Here is a 23,933-nt window from a genome sequence, read left to right on the forward strand (position 1 = left end):
AGGATCAGATCCAACTTTTCAGTCATCCGTAGTAAAAACACGCACTGTCATTCACACCAATGGTAAAAACTCAAACTTAAGATTTGAAAAAGTAAAACTTCTTTTAACCGACCCTACCTTAAAACAAACCTACGTACGTGAGTCGGTGAGTTAGTTTTTTTTCCTATATATATACAGACATTAATTACCAAATTAATCTCTCTATATATATATCTAGCTTCAGTGGCTTGTTCACTAGCTAATTGAACCATATATGGCTGATTCACAACAAATTTTGGATCCTTACGAGTTCCTCAAAATCAAACTAAACCCAGATGGGTCATTAACCCGTCTCGCCCCATTACCATCTTTACCAGCGACACCCGAACTCACATCCAATTCTCATCATCAACCGTCTCTCTCCAAAGACATACCACTAAACCCTTCCAACAACACCTTCCTCCGCCTCTTCCGCCCTGCCTCGCCACCACCCACCTCCCAAAAACTACCCGTTGTAATCTACTTCCACGGTGGTGGTTTCGTCCTTTTTAGCGCCACGTCGTTTCCCTTCCACGATTCATGCGCATGCATATCGGCTCAATCTCCTGCAATCATGATTTCAGTCGAGTATCGACTGGCCCCAGAACACCGCCTCCCTGCGGCATATGATGACGCTACTGAGGCAGTGTTGTGGGTCCGTGATCAAGCGTTGGGAATCAACGGCTGTGATGAATGGTTGGCTGAACTTGCTGATTTTTCTAAAGTGTATTTAATGGGAAGTAGTGCAGGAGCAAATATAGTCTACAACGCGGGTTTACGTGCACTTGATCTTGATCTTGATCCAATCAAGATCGTGGGGCTGATATTAAACCAACCTTTCTTTGGTGGGGTTGAGCGTACTGAATCGGAGCTTCGATTCAAAAATGACCGTATTGCCCCTTTAGTTGCGAATGATCTCATGTGGTCTCTTGCGCTGCCAGAAGGCAGTGACAGAGACCACGAGTACTGTAATCCGTTACGAGATGAATATGTATCCCGTAACGATAAAATTAGACGGTTGCCAAGATCTCTAGTTAGGGGTTATGGTGGGGATCCATTTGTTGATAGACAAAAGGAGTTTGCTGATATGTTGGAGAAACAAGGTGTGCAAGTGATAAAGAAGTTTGATGATCAAGGGTACCATGGTGTAGAGGTGTTTGATCCTAAAATGGCACAAGTGTTGTATGATGATGTCAAGAGTTTCATTTGGTCATCTGTTATTAATAAGTTATAAGCCAACCTTATGATTTATAAGCTTTTCACATTATCATGTCGAATAAAGAGAAATTAAAGTTATATTTCTAATGAGATTTATCTTTTTTTCTAATAAGAGTTGATATATTGTATGAAGTTATGACAAATTATATATGCCTAGTATAAAATTTCAATAATTAACAAAATACAATTTGATTTTATTCTAGTTATTTCCAATATAAAGTGTCGAATTTAAGTTGACATCTAATTTGGTATTGTTTCCTGCTTTGAGTTTTGGCTTATGTCTTTTAAGTTTTGTTGTCAAGTTTTGTAGTCTATATAATATAATGATAATTAGTAATATGTGTTAGGTAGTTTTTATCTTTTGTAGTTTTTCTTGTTCTATCATGTTCTGTGACTGTCTTATAAAGCGAGATGGTCCAAGACAATTCTGGTAATGGTATTATATATGAGTCTGTTTGATTAAATAAATTTGTGGGGCATATGTTTGGTTGAAAGTCGCAATCGTTATTAATTGATTAATATTTATATTCATATTCAGCAAGAGTTCGAGGATAAAAACAACGCATTTTTCTTATCTTTATTTTGGCTTTCTATATGTGTAGCCCGGAGTTGGAGATTTAAAAAATAATTAGAGAAACGGAGAACAAGCACAAAAAAGTTATACAAGTAATTAAATATTATAAATGTGAAAAAATAGAGTTAATATTTATAAACTTATTTTATATATATATTAAGTTTAACAATGTTTTTGGTTTTAATTTAATAACAACATTTTATATTGCCCTCATCCTTTAGCACTCATGTAACTCAACCATCTAAAAAAAGAAGACGCAACTAATAAGGCTTTGTTAAAGTACATTAAATAGTTGTATATTTACCATTAGTTTCAGTGGGGTTTTTGATATGAAATTTTTTTATACACGATAAATCATGCCCTGATAATTTCATTTAATATTTTTAAAATTTTTTATGCACTTTAACTACCTGTAAGGTTTAACATTAACCTTAAAAAAATATATTTCTTGTATCAACTAAAAGATCTCCCCAAAGTAACAATCATCTCTCTTATCTATAAAAATCATTGGGAAAATAGTGAAAATACCAACTTTGTAATGATAATTCGGTGAAAATCGTATCCTAAGGCTTTACAACCTTGAAACCATGCATTTTGTAATGATCAAGATCGTGGGGCCGATGTTGGACCAACCTTTTCAGAAGAATGAATGACGATTTTGTCACTCTGATGGCTAATGATCTCATGTGGTCATAGGCATTATCCGAAAGTTGTGAAAGAGACTACAAAATACCGAACCCGTTACAGGGTGATGAAGATTGAAAAGATTAATTAAACTACTACCAAGTAGTCTTGTTAGGGGTCAGACTGTTGAGGATCCATTTTTGGATAAAACAAAAAGAGTTTGGTGATATATTGAAGACTCATGCTTTCGGGTGTAGATAATAAATATGATGATGATGGTTAATTACCATGGGGTGCCGGTCCTGAGCTTTTTAATGCTCAGGGCTAGACGATTTAAAAAACCTCTTACTAAGTTTTGTAAACAAACAATATACTTAATATCTGAAACTATAAGAAATCTCATTTTTAAATATATTCTTAGGTATATTAATAGCATAGATATTTTGCGAGAGACAATTGATTATAGTTATTCATAATCAATTATTAATTGGTCATTAATTAATTAACTAATTAATATTAGGTGGAATTGTTGGAACCACGTTAAATGTGACCGTTACTGATAGTTTATCATTTGTGATATGATAATTGACGATGACTGAAATCCCTATGTCTAGTAAATATACGATGGACATATTTACTCTTAAAGACATATTATAGGGTTTCTCATTAGATGATTAGAACTACGGAGACTTATATTGCACATACTAAACACCAGGGGCTAAAGTTGTAAATGCTCTCTCTATAAATAGAGAGGCATGTACAACATTTCCCAAGACTAATCTTCCACCATAATTTTGTGTGTGTGCTCTCCCTAATTCTAATCCCCATCTAAATATAATCATCTCGTTTTGGGAAACCGACATCCATGGTAAACATTCTTGCTCTTACAAGGTCCTCTAGATCGTCAGGTATTATTATTATCATCATATTTTCTTTATATTTACAATACAAATCATATTAATTCCAACAGGAATTCAATTTTCATGATATTTCATTACATTAAATTAGATTTAATACTTACAAATCACAATAAAATGTTAATTTAAAATTTTAAGGGGTTTAAATTAACACACCGTATGCGTATATATTAAAGGATAGGAGGTGGAATAAGCTATATTTTTTCATTAGTTTATGTTTTTTCTCTCCCAAAATTCATGCTATCAGTTCAAAAATTTTACATTATACAGGCCACATTTGATAAGAGTATAAATACTCTGCCCCTCTTAAATATGATGCTAAGGGCAATATCCCTGACTGCCTATATACAGGACCGGCTATTAGAGGTCTTTGATCCACAAAGGCAAGAGCCTTAGTATAATGATGTCAAGAGTTTCATTTTGTCTTTTGATTAGAAAAGGCCAACTTTGGAAGTTGAGGTTGTGGGTTTTCTTATAATATTGTGTTTGATTAAATATTGATCAATAATACATTTGAATAGCTACAAATTAATAATACATCTTGTTGTTGAAAACATAACTCTACCAGATATCGCGTATGTTTAATTTCAGCTATATTTGGATCTCAACAGTCCAAGTCACAATGATACAGAACAAGCGCAGGTTACATGACCCGGGTGACTAGAAATCGTTGTAAACGGGATTTAGCAAAGGTTTGTTTGCGAAAAACGCTTCTAAGTTACTTACCACAACCTGGGCAGCATCTTGGAAACTCTCCCTTGTCATAGCAGTAATATGAGGTGAGATCACCACATTTTCCAACCCAAACAACTCCTTGGGCACATCTGGTTCGTTTTCAAATACATCCAAACCAGCGCCCCCAATCTCACCATTGACTAAACACTTGACCAACTCCACCTCGTCGATGACGGCTCCCCGAGCCACGTTCACAATGACTCCTGTACTTCCCAATGCTCTCATGACATTGTTGTTGATCATATGACGCGTGTCGTTGGTTAAGGCACAACACAGAACAAGAGCATCGGAATCAGAAGCAAGTTCTACGACATTTGGGTAGAAAGTGAAAGGGGCGGAACGTTTTTCCTGTCTTGAGGTATATGAGACTATGCACCCCATGACTTCTAGTCTTCTGGCTACTCTTAACCCAATGTTTCCAAGTCCAACAATACCAATTTTCTTGTCTCCTACCTGAATTCCAAGTCCAACACATTAATTAGTAGCTAAAACTCTAAGTAAGTAAATCAATAAGTGAATTACATATAAACCTTTTTTATATAAAAAAAAAAGTTTACTAACCTTTGAACCCAGAGGATACTGTTGAGTTTCGGGCCAACATCTGGCACGAACAAACCTATCACCAGCAGTAATTCTCCTCATGACGTCAATCAAAAGTCCTACAGCCCCATCAGCAACATCATCAGAAATCACATCTCCTACGTTGGCCACTCTAATGTTGCGCTTGTGACACTCAACCATATCAATATGGTTGACCCCCGTGGATGCGGTGACAACTAGTTGAAGAGCTGGGAGGTCGCGTAACACGTCGACTGTGATTGGACTTATAGCCGAGCATAAGACAGCTTGGACCGACTGCCCATATTGACGAAGAAAACCGTGTGTAGGTAATGGTGATTCGTATGCTTTAAGGATCTTGAATTTGCTTGAAATGTATTGTTCGTGGACCTTGAAAACGGGTGATGGACGAATGACGAGTACTTGATGGAGATCTTGCGGTTGTGATGGTGGAGATTGGTGGTCTTGTTGATCCATGAAGAAAAAGATTACAAATTAAAAGTTATTGGTGAATGGTGTTGAAGAATGCAATTTGTTTTGTGGTCGGTCGGAGTGGATTCTTTTCCGAAAAGAATCATGCGGCCGAGCATATTAACTTTTCAGTGTGGTACCACACCTTGAGCAGATGTGAATGATAAGGGGGAGACGAGTTGCCTCCCAAAATTTCATCCTTCCTAAATTCTACCAATTAAATACCTCTAACTCAATTTTTTTTTAACCCTCCCAACCATCACTCTCAACCGTTTTAATGGCATTCATCACTTTCTCAATTCTCTCAAATTTTATTTTTTTTCCTTTTCATTTAATTTAATCAAATATTTATAATAATAACTTAAACATTTCACTAAAATAAACTAAACATTACTAAATATTAAACAAACATAATATATAGTTTACAAAATACATTAAGTAATAACTTAGGGATAAAAATTACCAATTATCAAAAATAATATATAAATTTGTAAACATTGCAATAGTTTAAGGGTGAAATATGAAACTTTGTATAATAAAAAAAAGATACTACTATACATAAATTAGATTGTAGATCTCTGTGTGCAGCCATTGTCTTCTCCGATCCACTCCTTTTTCTTTTTAGGGAAATTTTTTTTTTTTAAAGATGTTAATGGTCAAAAGAGCTAGCTGGTCCCCACCTCGCACTCCCCAACGTTCGGATTTCTTCAACCCTCGCAGGGCTTCAACAGCCTTCATGCCGGCTTCATGCCATTTTGTTGGCGCCGGAGTTCCCTCGGTGGCATGGCCATGCCGTTTGGATGCCGTCTTCCACTCCTCTCCCCTTAAGAGACGAATATGGATTTAATTATCTTAAAGGTAATTGACAACTCAACAAAATATATATTTAAAATCTCATTAACTCAATTTTTGCCTTGTTAATATCTTGAAAATTATTCGGCAATCCTAGACTAAAAATTCTGGCTTTAGTCATTGTGAGAGACCAGTCCTCAAAATTTAAGTAGCAACATCAAGGCGAGAAAAAAGACCAAAACGTTTAACAAGTTCAAATATATAAATAACTTTTTTTTATAAATTTTGATTAACATCATAACACTAAAATTGTAAACATAGAATCTTAGTACTAAAAACACATTCTAGTCAAGTAAAATCAAACCATACGGATAGTGATAGAACCCATTATGCATTTTACAAATTTGTGGTCCAAAACTGGACACAACCACACAGGCTAGGGGTCGGGTTTACCCCATCAGGGCCTCTCCTGTGAATGAATCTTTATATGAAGTATTATAAATCAATGTGTTCTGATATACACAAAAAATGATATAATTTGAGTCTTAATATATCATATCATAGTTTAACATATTACAATCTTTCTCATTGTGAGTACTGGCACCATCTTAAGTTTCACATGTATTCGAGTCATTGAATTAACATAATGTAGGATTCTAGGGTCAAGTATTTGTTTACATTAATTATGAGTGGTCATGTAAACAATGTTTTCTGAATTAGCTACTTGGACAACGTATTGGAAGTACATTTTATATCATCTGTTTTCCGATCTCAAAATGACAATTATCTAAGGTTAAATGACCTGTAAGACTGAAAATCAATCATTGTAAATTGGAGTCTTTGTTTGCGAAAAACGCTTCTAAGTTACTCACCACAACTTGGGCAGCATCGTGGAAACAATCCCTTGTGCAAGCAGTACTATGAGATAAAAGCACGACATTATCCAATCCAAACAATTCTTTAGGTACGTTTGGTTCGTTTTCAAAAACATCCAAGCCAGCGCCGCCTATCTCACCATTGACCAGACACTTGACTAACTCCACCTCGTCAATGATGGCTCCACGAGCCACGTTCACGATAACTCCTGTTTTTCCCAATGCTCTCATGACGTCTTTGTTGATCATGTGGCATGTGTCGTTGGTCAAGGCACAGCATAGAATGAGAGCATCAGATTCCGAAGCCAGTTGAAGGACATTTGGGTAGAAAGTAAAGGGTGTGGAGAGCTTTTTGTGCTTTGAGGTGTACGAGACTATGCAACCCATGGCTTCTAGTCTTATGGCTACTTTTGACCCAATTTTTCCAAGCCCAACAATTCCAATTTTCTTGCCTCCTAACTGAAATACATCCAAACACATTATAAAAACTCACGAGTAACTTAATAACGCTAAACAAAGGTATATATACTCATTTATTTCATTTTTTCCTTGTATAGATATAAATAAACAAGCCATATTCTGGTTAATATTACTATCCATATGATTATATGCGCAACAATGTACTTTTATTTTGTTGAAAATAATTGAGCAGAATTAAGTGATCAAAAAGTGGCAAGAAGCTAAAGTGTTTACTTTGTACAAATCATAGCAACTATTCGTAGGTAGGGCTGTATACAAATCGGGCAAAGTCGAGCCCAGCATAATTAAATTTGTCAACCCTTTCATAAATTTCTCAAAAGGCTGATATGAACAACAAACTTTTTTTTCAATGTGAGCATTGAAAATATGCATTTGAAATTCTTCTAAGATAAAATTAAACAATTAACCATTAATTTGTTCTCGAGCTACACATATATAGTTGACCTAATATTACTAACCTTCGAACCAAGCGGATACTGTTGTTTTTCGGGCCAACGTCCACTACGAACAAACCTATCACCGGCAGTAACTCTTCTCATGACATCAATCAAAAGTCCCACAGCCCCGTCGGCAACATCATCAGAAAACACATCTTGTACGTTAGTAACTTTAATGTTGCGCTTGTGACACTCAACCATATCGATATGGTTGACACCCGTGGTCGATGTAACAACTAGTTGGAGTGCAGGAAGTTCACGTAACACGTCCACTGTGATCGGACTATTAGCCGAGCATAAGACAGCTTGGACCGACTGCCCATAGGAACGAAGGAAGTCTTGTGTAGGTAATGGTGATTCATATGCTTTAAGGATTTTGAATTTGCTTGAAATGTATTGTTCGTAGACCTTGAAGACGGGTGGTGGTCGGATGACGAGTACTTGTGGGAGATCTTTCGATTGTGATGTCGGAGATTGGTGGTGTTGTTGTTGATCCATTTTTGAAAAATATAATTGAACTTACGAGACAGGTTGTGTGAGAATGCAATTTGGTTTGTGTTAATGTTCCAACGCAGAAAGTGGATCGAATATTCTTCATACAAACTACTCGTACTAATTTAATTTGTTTTTTACTTGAACCAACAACCACTGCTCGTTTTACATAATAAATTAACTTGAACAATTAGGATTGTATATCTATAAGTTTCTTTTGTTAAAAGAAACAAATAAATATTCTGTTTATTAATTTAAAAATGTTTATTTCTTATCAATAATCGTATGAGCAACTTTTGATATAGTTATCTGTTATTTAATGAAAACATGAAAACTCAAAAATTTAATAGCAACAAATTAAAAATAAAATTTTAATGTGGGGCAAATGTAAAAATGCTATGTCTATAAAAAGACGAATAAAAATAGTCAAAACCAAATGTTTAAAAGTAAAATCGTAATCAGATGAAAGTTATTTGATTAAAACATGAGAACCCAAAAATTTAGTGTCAAGAAAATAAAATCGAAAACTTTAATGTGGGTCAAAAGTTAAAAGATAGAAAACTTATACATTCCACGCATAACTTGTACATTTATATAGCTTTTTAGTATATTATAAATGAGAATCCAAACATTTAATGTCAAGAAAATAAAATCGAAAACTTTAATGTGGGGCAAAAGTTAAAAGATATATTAAACTTGTACATTTTACGCATAACGTACTTGTACATTCATATAGCTTTTAGTATACTATTAATGAGAATCCAAACATTTAGTGTCAAGAAAATAAAAATTAAAACTTTGATGTGGGACAAATTTAAAAACGTTATATATATATATATATAAATGGATGAAAATAGTCAAACCAAATGTTTAAAAAGTAAACTCGTAACCATGTAAAAGTTATTTGATGAAAACATTAGAACCCAAAAAATCAGTGTCAAGAAAATAAAAACAAAAACTTTGATGCGTGGCAAATTTAAAAACGTTATGTATATAAAAAGACGAATAAAAATAGTCAAAACCAAATGGTGAAAGTTAATTGATGAAAACATGAGAACCCAAAAATTTAGTGTTAAGAAAATAAAAAAGAAAACTTTAATATGGGGTAAAAGTTAAAAGATAGAAAGTTTAGAAGGTTAAAATGAAAAATGGTAAAAATTATTATGTGTTGTAAGAACTTGTACAATCTACGCATAACGTTAAAACTTGTATATTCCACGCATAAAGTACTTAAATGAAAATAATCAAAGACCAAATGTTTAAAAGTAAACTCGGAACTATGTGAAAGTTGTTTGATAAAAAACATAAGAAGCTAAAAGTTTAGTGTCACGAAAATGAAAGTGAAAACTTTGAAGTGAGATAAAAGTTAAAAAATAAAAATCTTAAGGGTTAAAACGAAATTTGGTTAAAGTTAATATGTGCTTTAAATGTTTGTACATTTCACGTATAAAGTACTTGTACATCTGCATAAGTTTTTAGTATATGGGGGAAGTGGAGGTGGAGTTGTCCCACATCCAACTTGAGTGAAAACCCCTCACATCTTGTTTTTTATTTCACTAAAATCATGGGGGCCCCATCATTTGACCAATATACAAAAAATAATTAAAAAAATATTATGTGAGGGGTTTTTCACCTAAGTTAGGTGAGTGACAATTTCACACTCACTTTTCCCTTAGCATATATATAAAGTCTTACAAATGATGTGTCATATTAAGCATGAGCCACGTCCAAAAATTTATGACACAAACAATGTTGGGTGGATACCTGAGTTGGTTGGCTTTGTATTTGTTTAATAATAAAGGATTAATTTACTTTATGGCCGACCGAACCATAGATTATCACCGATGGTAATGGTCTTAAGTTGTTTATGATTTTGCCGAAAAAATTTGAGATTGTGGACTTAAATTTCAAGCTTCTTATTACAATTTTATTAATTGTGTATAAAAACTTTGAAAAAAACTTGGTTACATGCTATAATTTAGATGTTTTTTTTATTTTATTTTATTTTTATTAAATTACAAACCATTATAGGTGTATAATTATCATAAGATTACTCAAATATAAACGTTTAATATATAAGATAAAAAAATTTTATGCATGTTAACCAAAATCCAATTCTCTTACTTAGCATTTATCATGTAAAAATAGTGGTTGAATTATTTTACTTTTACAGAATTCATTTTATCCTAATTAAAATTTCTTTCTTCCGTTTAACACCACCCACAGTTGACCTGTAGGTTCCTGCATTGCTGGAACAGTGGAATTATTCATTATCGCTGGTACTTTCTTCATTTAATATTACTATTTACTACTTATTATTGTATTTGATTTCATTGTATCATCTAAATCTATGCTGGTACTCCAAATATGGAAATATGTGTAATATCTATACATCTATCTATATCTATCTTATATGTATATACTAGTTAATAATTAAAGCATATGAACCTTATCTTGATTTTTAACATCTTACGTTCAGGAAAATTATACTCTTTATCTTTCTAATTCTACCTAACTACTATCTAGAGATTTAACAATTCTAAAGTATATAAAAAAAATGAATTAAACTGTTACCGTTGATCATAATTCACGATCTAGGTGGGTTTTATGAGAGTTTGAGGGCGCCTTGGAGAAGGTTTATGCCAATCTTATATGATGAATTGTGATGCATTTGTCCAAATTCTGATCTGCAAAGAGAACTGGAAATCGGGCTCTTTTCGTTAAGTTTTTTTTGGTAGTAGATTAATTGCTTGTTTAACTAGATGTGAAGGAACAAAAAGCAATATGCTAGATTTTAATTAGAATAGTCTCTAGCTATCTTTAATTATGTTTGTATTGAGATCCAATGTTTGTTCTACTGACAAATATAATGAGGGTTTCTATCTAAAATGCTCAAAAAATTGAGGATTTTGGGTTGTGGTTTGATGTGAATGACATTAGAAAATCAAAGGGTCCGGAGAATTTCTAAGGTATTTATTCCTTAAGAGTTGTTTGTTTTAATAATATGAGAATTTTAAACACAACAAAAATGAGGGAGGAGCGTACATGCGGGACAGCCAACGGTTCTTTAGAAGGAATAACTATATCAGGAAATAAAATGAAAGAATTTCTCATGATTGCTTACTTGAAACATATGGTATCGTAGCTATTGAGCATCAATCATGGTTTAGTTCTCACTTCTTTCACAGCTTTAGTTAATGTTTTGTAAGTGTTAGTCAATTAGTGGATTTCAGGTGATGCTGTTTGCATATTTTAGGTAGTCTTCTCATCTATATACAGGATTGTTTTACTTCAAATTTATCCACTTAATGAACATTCGATCCGTTTAGAAAGTAACAATTGTGCAACCGTGCAGGTCCAAGTTCTATAAACATATGGAAATACAAGATTCTTCTAATAATGAGAACATTCTTAATGACCTTCCAGTTGTTTTGCTTCTTGGGCCACCAGTTATATTCAAAACGTATGAGAGTCAGTTTTCTGAGAAATTCCGCTTCCTGAAACCCTGGGAATCTTTAATGCCTCTCCACCAATTCTTTTCTACTCAAGCAGGTTTTGTACAAGCTGTGTTCTGCTCTGGTTCACACTCAATTACCTCTGATATCTTGCAGAGTCTACCTGAGCTTCATTTTATCATGACCAGTAGTGCTGGTCTTGATCATATTGACCTTCATGAGTGCAGACGACGTGGGGTTAAAGTCTCTAATGCTGGAACGATTTTCTCAGAAGATGTTGCTGATTTGGCCGTGGGCTTGTTGGTTGATGTCCTAAGAAAAATTACTGCTGCTAATCGGTTCGTTAAGGCTGGACTTTGGCACCAGAATGGAGATTACCCTCTTGGTCACAAGGTTATTTTCATCTGCCTTTCTGGCTGATACAAATATATGTATGTATGAATGTATAAATAAATACTTATTGTATATTGGTATTTATGAATTCAGTTGGGTGGCCGGCGAGTTGGGATTGTTGGAATGGGAAGCATTGGGCTTGATGTTGCAAAGAGGCTAAACGCCTTAGGTTGCATCATCTCATACACCTCTAGAAACAAAAAACCACATGTTACATTCCCTTTTTGTACCGATATTCACGAACTTGCAGCAAATTGTGAGGTCCTGGTAATCTGCTGTGCATTAACGGACCAAACCCGTCACATGATTGACAGGAGTGTCATGTTGGCGTTAGGAAAAGATGGAATCATAGTAAACATTGCACGAGGAGCAACCATTAATGAAAAGGATTTGGTTGAGTGTTTGTTAAAAGGGGAGATTGCTGGTGCTGGTTTGGATGTTTTTGAAAATGAGCCTGATGTACCCGAAGAACTCTTTCGATTAGATAGTGTTGTCATGACCCCTCATCACGCGGTGATGACAGCAGAGTCTATGAGAGATCTTTATGAACTTGTGGTTGGGAATTTGGATGCTTTCTTTTCAAACAAACCATTGATGTTCCAGGTCGTGTAGGTGTGAATGTATCAATTCAGGAAACATATCTGATTTTGGAGACACTCAAGTATTGTACATTACTGCAGTAAGGTTCCTCAAATTGGTTCTTCATTCCTGCTTTCAGAGATGCAGCTTTTGGTACAGTTATCCCACCTTATCCTGCCAGTTTTAAAATTATTGTTTGGATTAATATTATTGTTTGGATTTTGCATTTGAGATATTGTAAAGAAAAACTCTAAGTTTTAAGAAAATAAATTTGACATGGATTTGAATCAGTTTCAATCAACTTATTCACGGTCATATTAGCATCACTTCGAAGAAATCTGCTAAAAATGGAACCATGCCGAGAAGATTCGCATGGACCCTACACAAGGATGTCTAGATTGAATAAGTCTATATTGTTTCCCATGCTGGACACGGTGAATGTCTCCCACAGTCCCACCTAATGAAAATTTACAACTATATTTGCTGCAAATTAGGTCTTTGTTTATGTTAGTCATCAAAAATATAATCATAATATCATTTATGCTTTTGTCAGTTTTGTCCATATATTTTGTTGAAAAATATGGGTTCCATTGTGGTTTTGTTTATTCCACTTTCCAACCTTAGGTTCAATAGTTGTAAAAATGTTTTAGATTGTATCAAGCTATATTATTTGTTGTCACATCATTCTCGTATATACATTTTATCTTTTAACTTTATAATTCGGAAATAAGCATATTGCTAGTGGTCTTCATATTGCATCTAAGACTAAACACTCGGCTTTTCATGAAACTTGATAAGGTGTGATGCTGAATTGTAGGTGAGTTGGTGCATTATGCTTGCGTATATAGATAGGTAGAAGTCCCCTGGGTTAAAACGAGTCTATGACTGGCTTGGTCAGGATGTGTTCTTCAGTTTCTCCACCATGGACCCTGGGACTGGGCCTGAAAGCATCAATAGCCGCAACTATGAGGCTCAAGCCTCTGGCCTGTGGTCTGTCCTTTACACACTCTGGAGGTTCTTTTGTTTCCTGGTTGTTTGGCACTTGGCAGTGATTACAACTGTGGGTTGGACTTACCTGCAGTTTTTTGTGGTTTTAGTTAGTCATTATGTGCATTTTAAGCTTTAACTACTTCAATGTGTCTAAATATGTATTATTGCTGTTTTTAATTATTATTCACCAATAAAATCTTTGGCCCTTCAAAAAATTATAGTAAAAAATAAGGTGTATAGCCGCATCACTTTATAAACTTGACCCCTATGTACCAACATGTCTATGCTTCGGTGTGTGGATCCTCAACCGTGAGCTAATCACATGGTTCTTGATTTCACACTAATATTTAACTAATTAACATAAATAGAACTTGTCAACCAGTTGAATAAATATTGATAAATGTTGGAAAAAGACAATATAGTCCGGTCATGTTTTTAATACATTCATTATTACGCAGACACCTTATAGAAAGGAAATGTGCTTATGGAAGATGTAAAATGGAGCTCACCATGGAGTGACCGTTGCTATTGTAAATTGTAATCTATCTATTATTAGTTTTTATTATGTGTTTGTGTGTTTAAAGAAGTTTTGATATAGGTATAGTACGTCATATGAGGTATGCATGAAGAGAACCAAGAAGTAATCAGCTGTAATCAAGACTATTGAGAAAATTATATTTTTGGTTTCTAAAGTTGACAGAGTTTTTAGTTATTGTCTTTAAAATGAATTAATTACAAAAAAACCCTAAAGTTGTTTAAATTTTTCATTTTTCACTTTGTGACTAACAACCGTCTATTAGGTCCGTTAAGTGAGGGGTAGATTCATCATTTCACCATGATCCCTTATTCTTTTTCTTCCAAACTCAAACACAAACCCAGATTTTGAAAATCACGGAGGCCAGAAACAAATTGTCAACTGAAAACACACACCGAGCACACACATATTAAGAAACACATACAAACGCACACTTGAAACACACACATCTGAGATCAGAAACAAGGGTTTTTGGATTCAGAATTGCTTGGATCGGGATCCGTTTTGGCTAGATTTGGTTGGATTCGAAATGCAATTGTTTTGATTCGTCTTTTTTTTCGATTCAAACAAGTTTTTCCGGCAAAGTCTAGATCGGATTTATTTTGGCTAGGGCTCGTGTGCGATTGATTTCTGAGTCTATTGCAACATGTTTCGTGTTCTGATTCGAAGAAACAAGAGATAAATCTAAATTTTAATTTTTTCGAGGTGATTTTCAAATTTTAGGTCGCCGTGATTCAGTTGACATTTCATTTTCTGCAAAAATTTGACGAATCTGGGTTTGTGTTTTAGTTGGGAAGATTAAGAAGAAAGAATCATGGTGAAATGACGAATCTACCACTCACTTAACGAACCTAATAGACGGTTGTTAGTCACAGAGTAAAAAGTGAAAAAATTGATCAAATTCAGGATTTTTTCTGCAATTAATTCACTCAAGGGTAATAACTAAAAATCCTGCCAACTTGAGGGACCAAAATTGTAATTTTCTCCAGACTATTTCATGCGGTTCGAAATTTGATATATTCTGTAGTGGTTTGGTCATCTATTACTACATATTACACCATCGTCAATTAGTTATGAATTCATAAGAAACAAAAAAGAAAGTAAAAAAAAGGTAAAAAAAAAAAAAAAAGTAGAAAACAACGGACATGTGTAGAGTGTTTTCCTGAGTATTCATAGTATTGCTCAAATTTTTTGTATTAGTCTAATTCAGAACAAGTTAATATCTGTCCATTAGTGATAATCATCACGTACGCATGGTTGTTTGATTTGTCCTCTTGTTTTTTAGTGTGTTATGAATACATGATTTTCCCTTTATAACGTTGTTTGCATTCAAATTATAAAGGAGTATTGATTAATCTTCCATTATCAAGGTGTGTCAAAATGAATAGTTGTAGATGTGAAACGAAATTATTAGTATTACTAGCACGGTATCCAGTGTAGTGGTGACGGCAACTGGTGGTAATGACGTCGATGGGTAGTAGTGACAGATGGTTGTGGTGGCGGCGATTATTGTTAGCAGTTGGTGACTTGGTGGTTTATTGTTATTTTAGTAAAGTCTTTGATTTAATTAATGTGTTCAACTTGGGTTCAAATCTCACTTTTTACATATAGGAGGACCACCAGTAGGGGATTTTCCAAAAGCTTTGGGACACCTAATCATTTGTGTAGTTTAAGAGTATGAATAATATAATTTGCCGTTTTAAACAGAAAAGAAATATACTTTAAAATACATTTGGGTAAGTCCAAACATGACACCTACACAAACAAAACAATTTACACAGGTTATCGTTAGTTCGAACATGGCACTTCTGAATCGACCAATTGGATGATAATTTGTATTATATTTATTTTAGTTGAATAAGTTTTTGTGACCTGGAATAACAATGACATTTTTCTACCTGAAGTAGAGAATATAGTATAAGTCCCATAAATAGGTAGAGAGTTTGTTTTTGTTGTTTATGAACAGAGTTGACATATAAAACAATACCCTAAATATCAACACCAACGGCAATAATATCAGCGTAAGTCCATAATTAAATAGTGACACAAATGGCAATACATCGATGACAAGAGATAAAAATTTTATATATACGACATAAAATAAAAGAAAATGTTTAACAAAAATGAGTCAAAATTTATGCTTTTAGTAAAGACCTATTTTTCTAATTTTAAATGTATGTAAAGTATATACTATTATAAACAAAATATATAAGTTAAAATATATATGAAAAATAAAATAAAAATTCAGCCACTTAAAAAATGATAGCACATTCTCCATGACCGGGCTTTCAAAAACAACATCGGACCAATATATATAAAAGTGTTAATAAAGATTTGGTGCTTGTTTATAATTATATATTAAATTAATTATTTTCTATAATTATAAACAAATGGTTATAAAAAAGATAATATATAATTTAAGAAGTTATTTTCAATAATTATATCATTAGAGTATTTATTATAAAATGTAGAAAGTACTTTTTATAAGTAATAACCACATTTATTTATTTACTAAATTAAAATTAAATATAAAAAAAAGTTAATTAAAGTTATATGATATCATCATTTTATTTAATGGCTATAATTAAAACTGAATTTTTCATCCAGGATTTAAAGGTTCAAGTATTAAAACTAGTTTTCTAATATTCGAAGAATATGAATAACTTATACAATGCGATACATATACAAATATTATATATTTAGGTGCTGTTTAAAATTGTCTGTTTAGCTAAACTGTAGCTTGTCCCATTGCATTTGTTTAATATTAGTTGTTTTAGAGGTCGGAAATTTTTTTATATTTAAAGTCCCGAAGATTTTTGTTTTGGGTCCTTTTTAATATGTACATGCTGTCCTATATATTCTCTGACCTTTTCATTCTACTGAAACACTAGTGTAGTAGTGTGTACTTTAATAATTTTAAATTCTAAATATCTCAAGTTTAATACTCCATCCGTCCAATTTTAATTGTCATTTCCGTCCCATTTTAATTGTCATTTTTTTGACTCGTTAAGTTTCTTTCTTCTGACTTTAACCGTAAATATTTTTGTTTGTGTTATATATTAGTTGATGAAAGTTATACCAATTAAGAGTACAATTAAAACTCAATCAATTCATATATGTTATATCATTTGTTATATAATACAAACAAAAATATTTACGGTCAAAGTTGAAAGAAAAATACTCAAAATGTCAAATTATGACACTTAATATGGGACGGAGGGAGTAGAAAAATTTATTGGAAAATGATACATACGACATACTTTACCTAAGTTTAGGTACTGTCACTTTAAAAAAAAAGCTACAAATTAAACCTTTGAATTTAATAAACATACATAGTCCCCCTGAATTTTATATAATCTCCCCACTGCTTTACCTTAGATAAGTACCACATGATTTACTTAACTTTTCCTCAAAATTTATATATCTAGTGGTGGGCATGAAAATTGGTTTTTGAGAAACCGGTTTCGAACACCCGAAACTGAACAGGGTTTGTTATTGAAAGACCGACGGTTTAAAACCGGTTTCGGTTTTGAGTTTCCAAATCGAATAGAGATCAAGTACAAGTCGGATTGGTTCGGTTTTGGAGAAAAAACCAGAAAAAATGGTTAATTTTTGAACAAAAATCAGGTTAAGATAAAATGTTATATAAAATCGAACAACCTTTCAAGAAAAAGATTTTTAAGAATAAAAATAAAATCGAACAAATATTTTTTTTGGTTGGGAAACTAAGAAATATTTTGATTTTGTTAGAAAATTATCAATACAAAAGTAACAAAAAAGAAAAAAAAAGTCCCCACTCTTGTTTTAAAGAGAAATAAAATAGGAAAATATAAATTACTTTAATTTAACACAAAACTAATAACATCTTAAGATATTGGTCGACTAAAATGTCCGTAAGAAAACCGCTCTTATTCTTTAAGCAATCGAAATTTTGCATTTTATGCTTCACCAATTAATTCCACTTTTTTCTTTTCTTGACTTTTGATCAGTAAAAAGAATATGAAAAAAATACCTTCATTAAACAAGAAAACATACACCTAAAGTGGCCTATAGCAAGGTTATCCATGTGTTTCTACCCATATATTTCATGGGATCAATTTTGCTATAGGTGGAAGAGTGAAGGTTTAAATATCGTGACTTCCTTTGATTTCATATAATAGCTAGTAATTATGAAATTATAATAAAAGTGATGCTTTAAAATAAATTTTCAATTTTAATCTTAATCTTAATCTTAATATATACTACAAGACAGTTGAACTAATGACTAATTAACCAATCACATCGTTCGATTTCATCAAATTAACTTTTGATGATGTCATCATTTAGATAAACTACAAACTAAAAATCCTAATAATCATTATCCAAATATATTATTATATTAAAATTTATATTAATTTGTAAAAAAAGTCTCATTAATTTACACTTTTTTGTTTTCCATCAATAATTTACACTTTTTAGCCCTAAATATTTAATTTGTATTTATTTTTTGCCATAAACTTAAAAGAATTTTTTAAAATTTACAATCATTTAATTAAATAAAAAAAAATTTAACATATGAAAAAAATTATTTGTGATCCTACACCATCAATATGTCTAAGCTAATAATGACAGTGACGAACCTATGATTATTGTACTACAACTTGCAAAATATAACACTTAAAACTGTGTTTCTTTAAAATTATAAGTTTTTATGACTTAAATGTATGAAAATCTAATATTGATAATATCGTAAATCCCGTGTCTAGGGTCTAAAATCTAGTATATACTATAAGACAGTTGAACTAATGACTTATTAACCAATCACATCGTTCAATTTCATCAAATTGACTTTTGATGATGTCATCATTTAGATAAACTACAAATTAAAAATCTTAATAATCATTATTCAGATATATTATTATATTAATATTTATATTAATCTATAGAAAAAGTCTCATTAATTTACATTTTTTTGTTTCCATCAATAATTTACACTTTTTAACCCTGAATACTTAATTTATATATATTTTTAGCCATTAAATTGAGAGAATTTTTTAAATTTTACAATCATTTAATAACATAAAAAATATTTTAACATATGAAATATATTATACAAAAAAATATTTAAAAACCTAATGACTTATTAACAAATATTATATTAGATTTTTATAATTATAAATATAAATATTTAGTTTAATATTAGATATAAATACAATGTGAACTATAGATACATATCTCAAACATAATAACAGATAACGATATACAACATCATTATCCTAAACACAATAGGAATCACATGAGATGAGATGATCATAGAACCAAACATAATTTACAACAAAAGGTTACTTGAATCTTAAATCCAAATCAATATAAACTTCATTCAAGATTCATTTTATCTCTTAATAAAAAAGGTACATAATTTTCTTCTTTTGTATATTAATTTTGCATTTTAATGTTTAAAGTTACAGTTGTCACTCAAATCAAGAGTCCTAATTTTTATCAAAGAATATAAAAAACAATCCTATTTGTTATCATATTATCATAAAACAAGTGATTGAAAATAAACCTATGCGTGTTATGAACGCGCATCGTGATATGATTAAATACATATACTTGAATGTCAAGTAAAGGATCACAAATATGTTTATATTTAAATTTTTTGATTATCTTTCATAATAATATCACATTATGAGTACATCTGGTTTCAAAATATTCTATAACGGAGAAATTATTATATATAGCTTGTGCCTTGTGGAATGACTACAGCAAACACTTCCATCAATATGTTTAGACTAATAATAACAGTGATGAACCTATTATTATTGTACTACAACTTGCAAAATATAACACTTAAAACCTTATTTCTTCAAAATTATAAACCTTTATGACTTAAATGTATGAAGATCTAATATTGATAATATTGTAAATCTTGTGTCCAGTGTTGGACACAAGTTTAAAATCTAGTAATAATAACTATACAAGAATTAACGAGCTTTGACATGTTCAAATCAACACGGTATATAAATTTGGTCCGGTTTAGCAAGATTGTTCTTGTTTGATCTAGTTCAAAATCAGTTCAAAAATCACAACCCGTTAATTGAACATTTTGTAAAAATCCGTCTTACTGATCGAACAGACCAATTTAATAACCCATGGTTCAAAACTTAAAATGTTACAACTAGATATCTTTCCATAATTCTTTAAGAATTCCGGATTGAATGAATAGGTGGAGACATGGGTCTTGGATTCTTGATTTTCATTACATATACACTATCAAAATAAGATAGAAATCTTCTAAAGTTAAATACAACTTGAAAAGTAAAGTTGAATGATATTAACCTTTGGGTTAAAATTAAATATTAAAATTTAAAGACTATTTTTAAACTTTGACCTTTAAAATCTCTCAACTTTACTTATGAAGTTATTTTCAATTTTCTAAGATCTCAGGTCGTAAAAAAATGTTTGCACATTACCTTCAAAATTAGTAACAGCTACGATACGACTATCATACACACAATACATTTTTTATATATTTTATATACGTCATTAGGACTTTGCCAGATATGTCATGGTGAACAATGACGAAATGAGCAACAATACTAGGTTTCTATTTTCAAAATAATATTTGCAGTCATTGATGTACATAAATGAATTGTTCATTATTTACCATAAACTTAGAAGTAAGCTTTTTTTAAAAAAATTTATACATGTTTAATTGTTTATTATAACTCTTAACACTACAAACAATATTTCATTTGTTCACACTTTTAGGTGAGTGTGAACAAATTAAAAAATTTGTCATGCTTTTTAGTGTATAGAAATATATTGAATTAAAAGTGTATGGAAATTTCTACACACTAAAAAGTGTGTAGAAATAAAAGTTCACACTTTTTAGTGTGAACTTTCATAATTATTTTGTCACACCCCATTTGTCCACGGTAAGTCTGTCATTAGAAATATCATTTCAAAATAAGTTAATTTTACATATTAAATTGGGATTAGTTTCCTGGAATGTAACTATCTTTGCCCGAATGTCTATAGTAGGAAAAAACTAGAGTTATGTGTATTGTATGTAAGCAACTTGAAAAAATGTTTATTGTATGTAAGACTACATACGTGGCAACCATATACATGTGCCACTTGTCAGATTGTTATTGGTTGAAACGAAATTCTTACATACAATAAATATTATTTCAAAGTTGTTTACATACAATACACACAACTTTAGTTATTTTCTACTATAGACATTCATTCAAAGTTTCCTACATTATAAGGAACTAATCCCTATTAAATTTATATGTTCTCACCGCCTGTTTGGATTATTTTTATCCGTAATTTTTACCATTTGAAACGAGGGATTTTAAATTTATATGTTTTCATCTTTGGTTTCTTTCATAAACTGAAATAAGATGGAAATTTGCTTTGGAATCTTTCTTAATTAGTTACAATTGAAAACTAGGATCAAATCATGACATCATAATTACAACTACCTATGTTAACAAAAGGTCGCAGCTATATATCATTACAAATTTTAAACTAATATAGAAGTCTTATTTAATTATGGAATCGTTTGAAGCCAATTTGAGAATGCATCTAGGGTTTTCATGTCTGCTCTGTAATGCTTTTGAGTAAACTCAAGCAAAGTGGACCACTTAAAATCAGGATACATCCTTCGCCTATTATTGTCCTCAACCAACGCCTTTGGAGGCCTCACGACTTTGTCCATTCTAGGCGAGAGAAAGAACGCGATAGATTTCCTTGGATTTTCGGTATTCACCACCGCTCTATGTAAGCAACTCTTGTATAGTCCATTTGATAGTGCCTAATTAAAGAACAAATTAACAAATTTGTTAGTAGCAAGAAATTTGAGGCTAGTGAACGATAATTACACAATTTCAAGATCAATTTGGTATATTTAATTAGCTAGTACAAAAGAATATTGTCATCTGGGAAATTAAACTCTCATTAGCACTAACCAAATTTACTCAATGTTGGTTTTGGGTACCAATTATTACCATGAATGTGTCTCCAATGTTGACAACAAAAGCTCCGGAGCAAGGAGTAACGGAGTGCCACTTTTCATCGACAAAAACTTCAAGCCCGGCAACGTTATCTTGATGTAGAATGGTTAAAGATGTTGGATCACAATGAGGGCCGGTTCCAAGTGTGAGGTCGGGCTTTTGGCAAGGTGGGTAGTAGTTTAATCGCAAGATTGAATCATTTTCTTTGTAGAAATCCCTTAAAAGGGATCGCTCAATTCCAAGGCTCATTCCTAGTAGTTCCATGATATCAAGAGAAAGCTTGCTCATTGCTTCAGAATATTCTTGACAAACCGTCCTACATATATATGAAGCAAAAACATGATATCATGCCAAAATAGTTTGCATATAATTCAACTGATCATAGAACTCTCTCCTTACCAAAATATATGGCTTATTTTGACTTTTTTTTCTTCAAGTAGTTTTTACAACTTTGACCTTAAATATTTTTTTAAGTGAAGTATATAAATAATAGGATTTTGAATGCATTTTCATGGGTATGATTTTACCAAGTATTATATAATACAAACAAAAATATATAAAGTCAAAGTTGAAACTGAAAACTTCAAAAAGTCAGCCAAGACATTTTTTTTAGGACGAAGGGGGTAGTTATGGTATTTCGTACACCCACTTAAGAAAACCAAATCAAAGTGAAATTAAGCAGTTGAATTAGTATAACACATATGTGAATCTTGGTTTATATGTAAAAAGAAAATTTCCATATTATTTTCCATCTTTGAAGGTGGTCTAACAAGAAACTTTCAAGATATCAATTTTTGTACCCGAAATCATGAAATTCTTTTCCCATCACATTCAAGAAGTAATCTTGAACTATGCTCGAGCAATTAGGATCTGCAGAATAACGAAAAGAAAGTGTTTCTTTCCACGGAAGCTTAGAGGAGAATCGGTTAGTAAAACTACTTGCATATCCACAGTATTCCCCAAACTTCCTTTCAACTTTTCGCTTCTCCAAAAGTGGCATTCCAAAGAAAGTGTTCATCATATTGTGGCATTCATTGATCAAGTTTTGATCAACGCCATGATTGCAAACTTGGAAGAAGCCATGGTCTTTGCATGCAGAGCTAACAAGAGCAATTGCATTAGAGACTGCTAGTGGCTCTCCAGAAAAGAAGGCTTTTAGGTCAATAGAAGGAACATCAAGTGGTGGTGATGGTGGTTCAAGGCATGGCTTTTCATGGTCCGGCCACACAAACTGTGAGGGTATTTTAGTTTCTTTTTGAAGGATGGATGCATCAAAGACTAAAGGGCTTGTTGTTTCTTTTGAGGGTGAAACTAATGATGGTGAATTGAGAATAACATGTGGCATTGCTAATCAAGGAGCAAATGGTATTATATCATTGTGTATAGGAGAGTTTATTTATATACATGGGCTTATACTAAGGACACAATTTGGGAACATTAATTATACCGGGGTAATATATTTATACATGCTACTTGTTGTTATTAATTGAAGTACATAATATACTTAATTGGGTTATTCAAGACCCTATATCCACACACGAACCAACTAACAAGCCTCTACTAAATCACTTTCTCATTACTTTATTTTTTACCATTGTTCGACCATTTATCAGTTAAAAAATTAAATAACAGAAAACAGATATGGATTGAACGGGGAAACCGACGTACACTGGTCCTTAATTCGTCGGCTAAGTAACCCACCAAAACTGACAAAGCAACTGAGGTGGTGGTGCCAATGGCATCACTTTTGAGACATATATAATGGGAGAAAAAATGTTATATACATTATA

The 23,933-nt window shown here is 32.1% G+C and overlaps 4 protein-coding genes and 2 pseudogenes across 5 annotated transcripts; 3 read left to right on the plus strand and 3 right to left on the minus strand.

Annotated features, from left to right (window-relative positions):
* Positions 1–202: 202 nt before the first annotated feature.
* Positions 203–1,345, plus strand: LOC122593424 (probable carboxylesterase 8). The gene has a single exon (XM_043765833.1). The coding sequence runs from the start codon at positions 254–256 to the stop codon at positions 1,250–1,252; it is 999 nt and encodes a 332-aa protein (XP_043621768.1). The 5' UTR covers positions 203–253; the 3' UTR covers positions 1,253–1,345.
* Positions 1,346–3,818: 2,473 nt separating this feature from the next.
* LOC122593091 (glyoxylate/hydroxypyruvate reductase HPR3-like) lies at positions 3,819–5,290 on the minus strand. Its single transcript, XM_043765442.1, has 2 exons — positions 4,648–5,290; positions 3,819–4,539 (listed from the first exon to the last, which is right to left on the minus strand). Exons 1-2 carry the CDS (start codon positions 5,119–5,121, stop codon positions 4,012–4,014), a joined length of 1,002 nt encoding a protein of 333 aa, XP_043621377.1. The 5' UTR covers positions 5,122–5,290; the 3' UTR covers positions 3,819–4,011.
* Positions 5,291–6,641: 1,351 nt separating this feature from the next.
* LOC122594073 lies at positions 6,642–8,311 on the minus strand (annotated as a pseudogene).
* Positions 8,312–10,381: 2,070 nt separating this feature from the next.
* Positions 10,382–13,823, plus strand: LOC122594342 (glyoxylate/hydroxypyruvate reductase HPR3-like). Of its 2 annotated transcripts, XR_006322968.1 has the most exons (4): positions 10,382–10,470; positions 11,547–12,039; positions 12,133–12,771; positions 13,436–13,823. XR_006322968.1 is itself a non-coding variant. In XM_043766814.1 (3 exons), exons 2-3 carry the CDS (start codon positions 11,566–11,568, stop codon positions 12,649–12,651), a joined length of 993 nt encoding a protein of 330 aa, XP_043622749.1. In that variant the 5' UTR covers positions 10,382–10,470; positions 11,547–11,565; the 3' UTR covers positions 12,652–12,921. The 2 variants fall into 2 exon arrangements, 1 of the variants encoding a protein (XP_043622749.1); XM_043766814.1 differs by lacking the exon at positions 13,436–13,823 and having other exon boundaries at positions 12,133–12,921.
* On the plus strand, positions 12,941–13,036 carry LOC122594730 (annotated as a pseudogene).
* Positions 13,824–21,680: 7,857 nt separating the features above from the next.
* LOC122593845 (gibberellin 20 oxidase 2-like) lies at positions 21,681–23,488 on the minus strand. Its single transcript, XM_043766293.1, has 3 exons — positions 22,944–23,488; positions 22,138–22,459; positions 21,681–21,944 (listed from the first exon to the last, which is right to left on the minus strand). Exons 1-3 carry the CDS (start codon positions 23,486–23,488, stop codon positions 21,681–21,683), a joined length of 1,131 nt encoding a protein of 376 aa, XP_043622228.1.
* Between the last annotated feature and the right edge of the window lie 445 nt (positions 23,489–23,933).

Source organism: Erigeron canadensis, chromosome 3, assembly GCF_010389155.1.
Source record: "Erigeron canadensis isolate Cc75 chromosome 3, C_canadensis_v1, whole genome shotgun sequence".
Lineage (NCBI taxonomy): Eukaryota > Viridiplantae > Streptophyta > Magnoliopsida > Asterales > Asteraceae > Erigeron > Erigeron canadensis.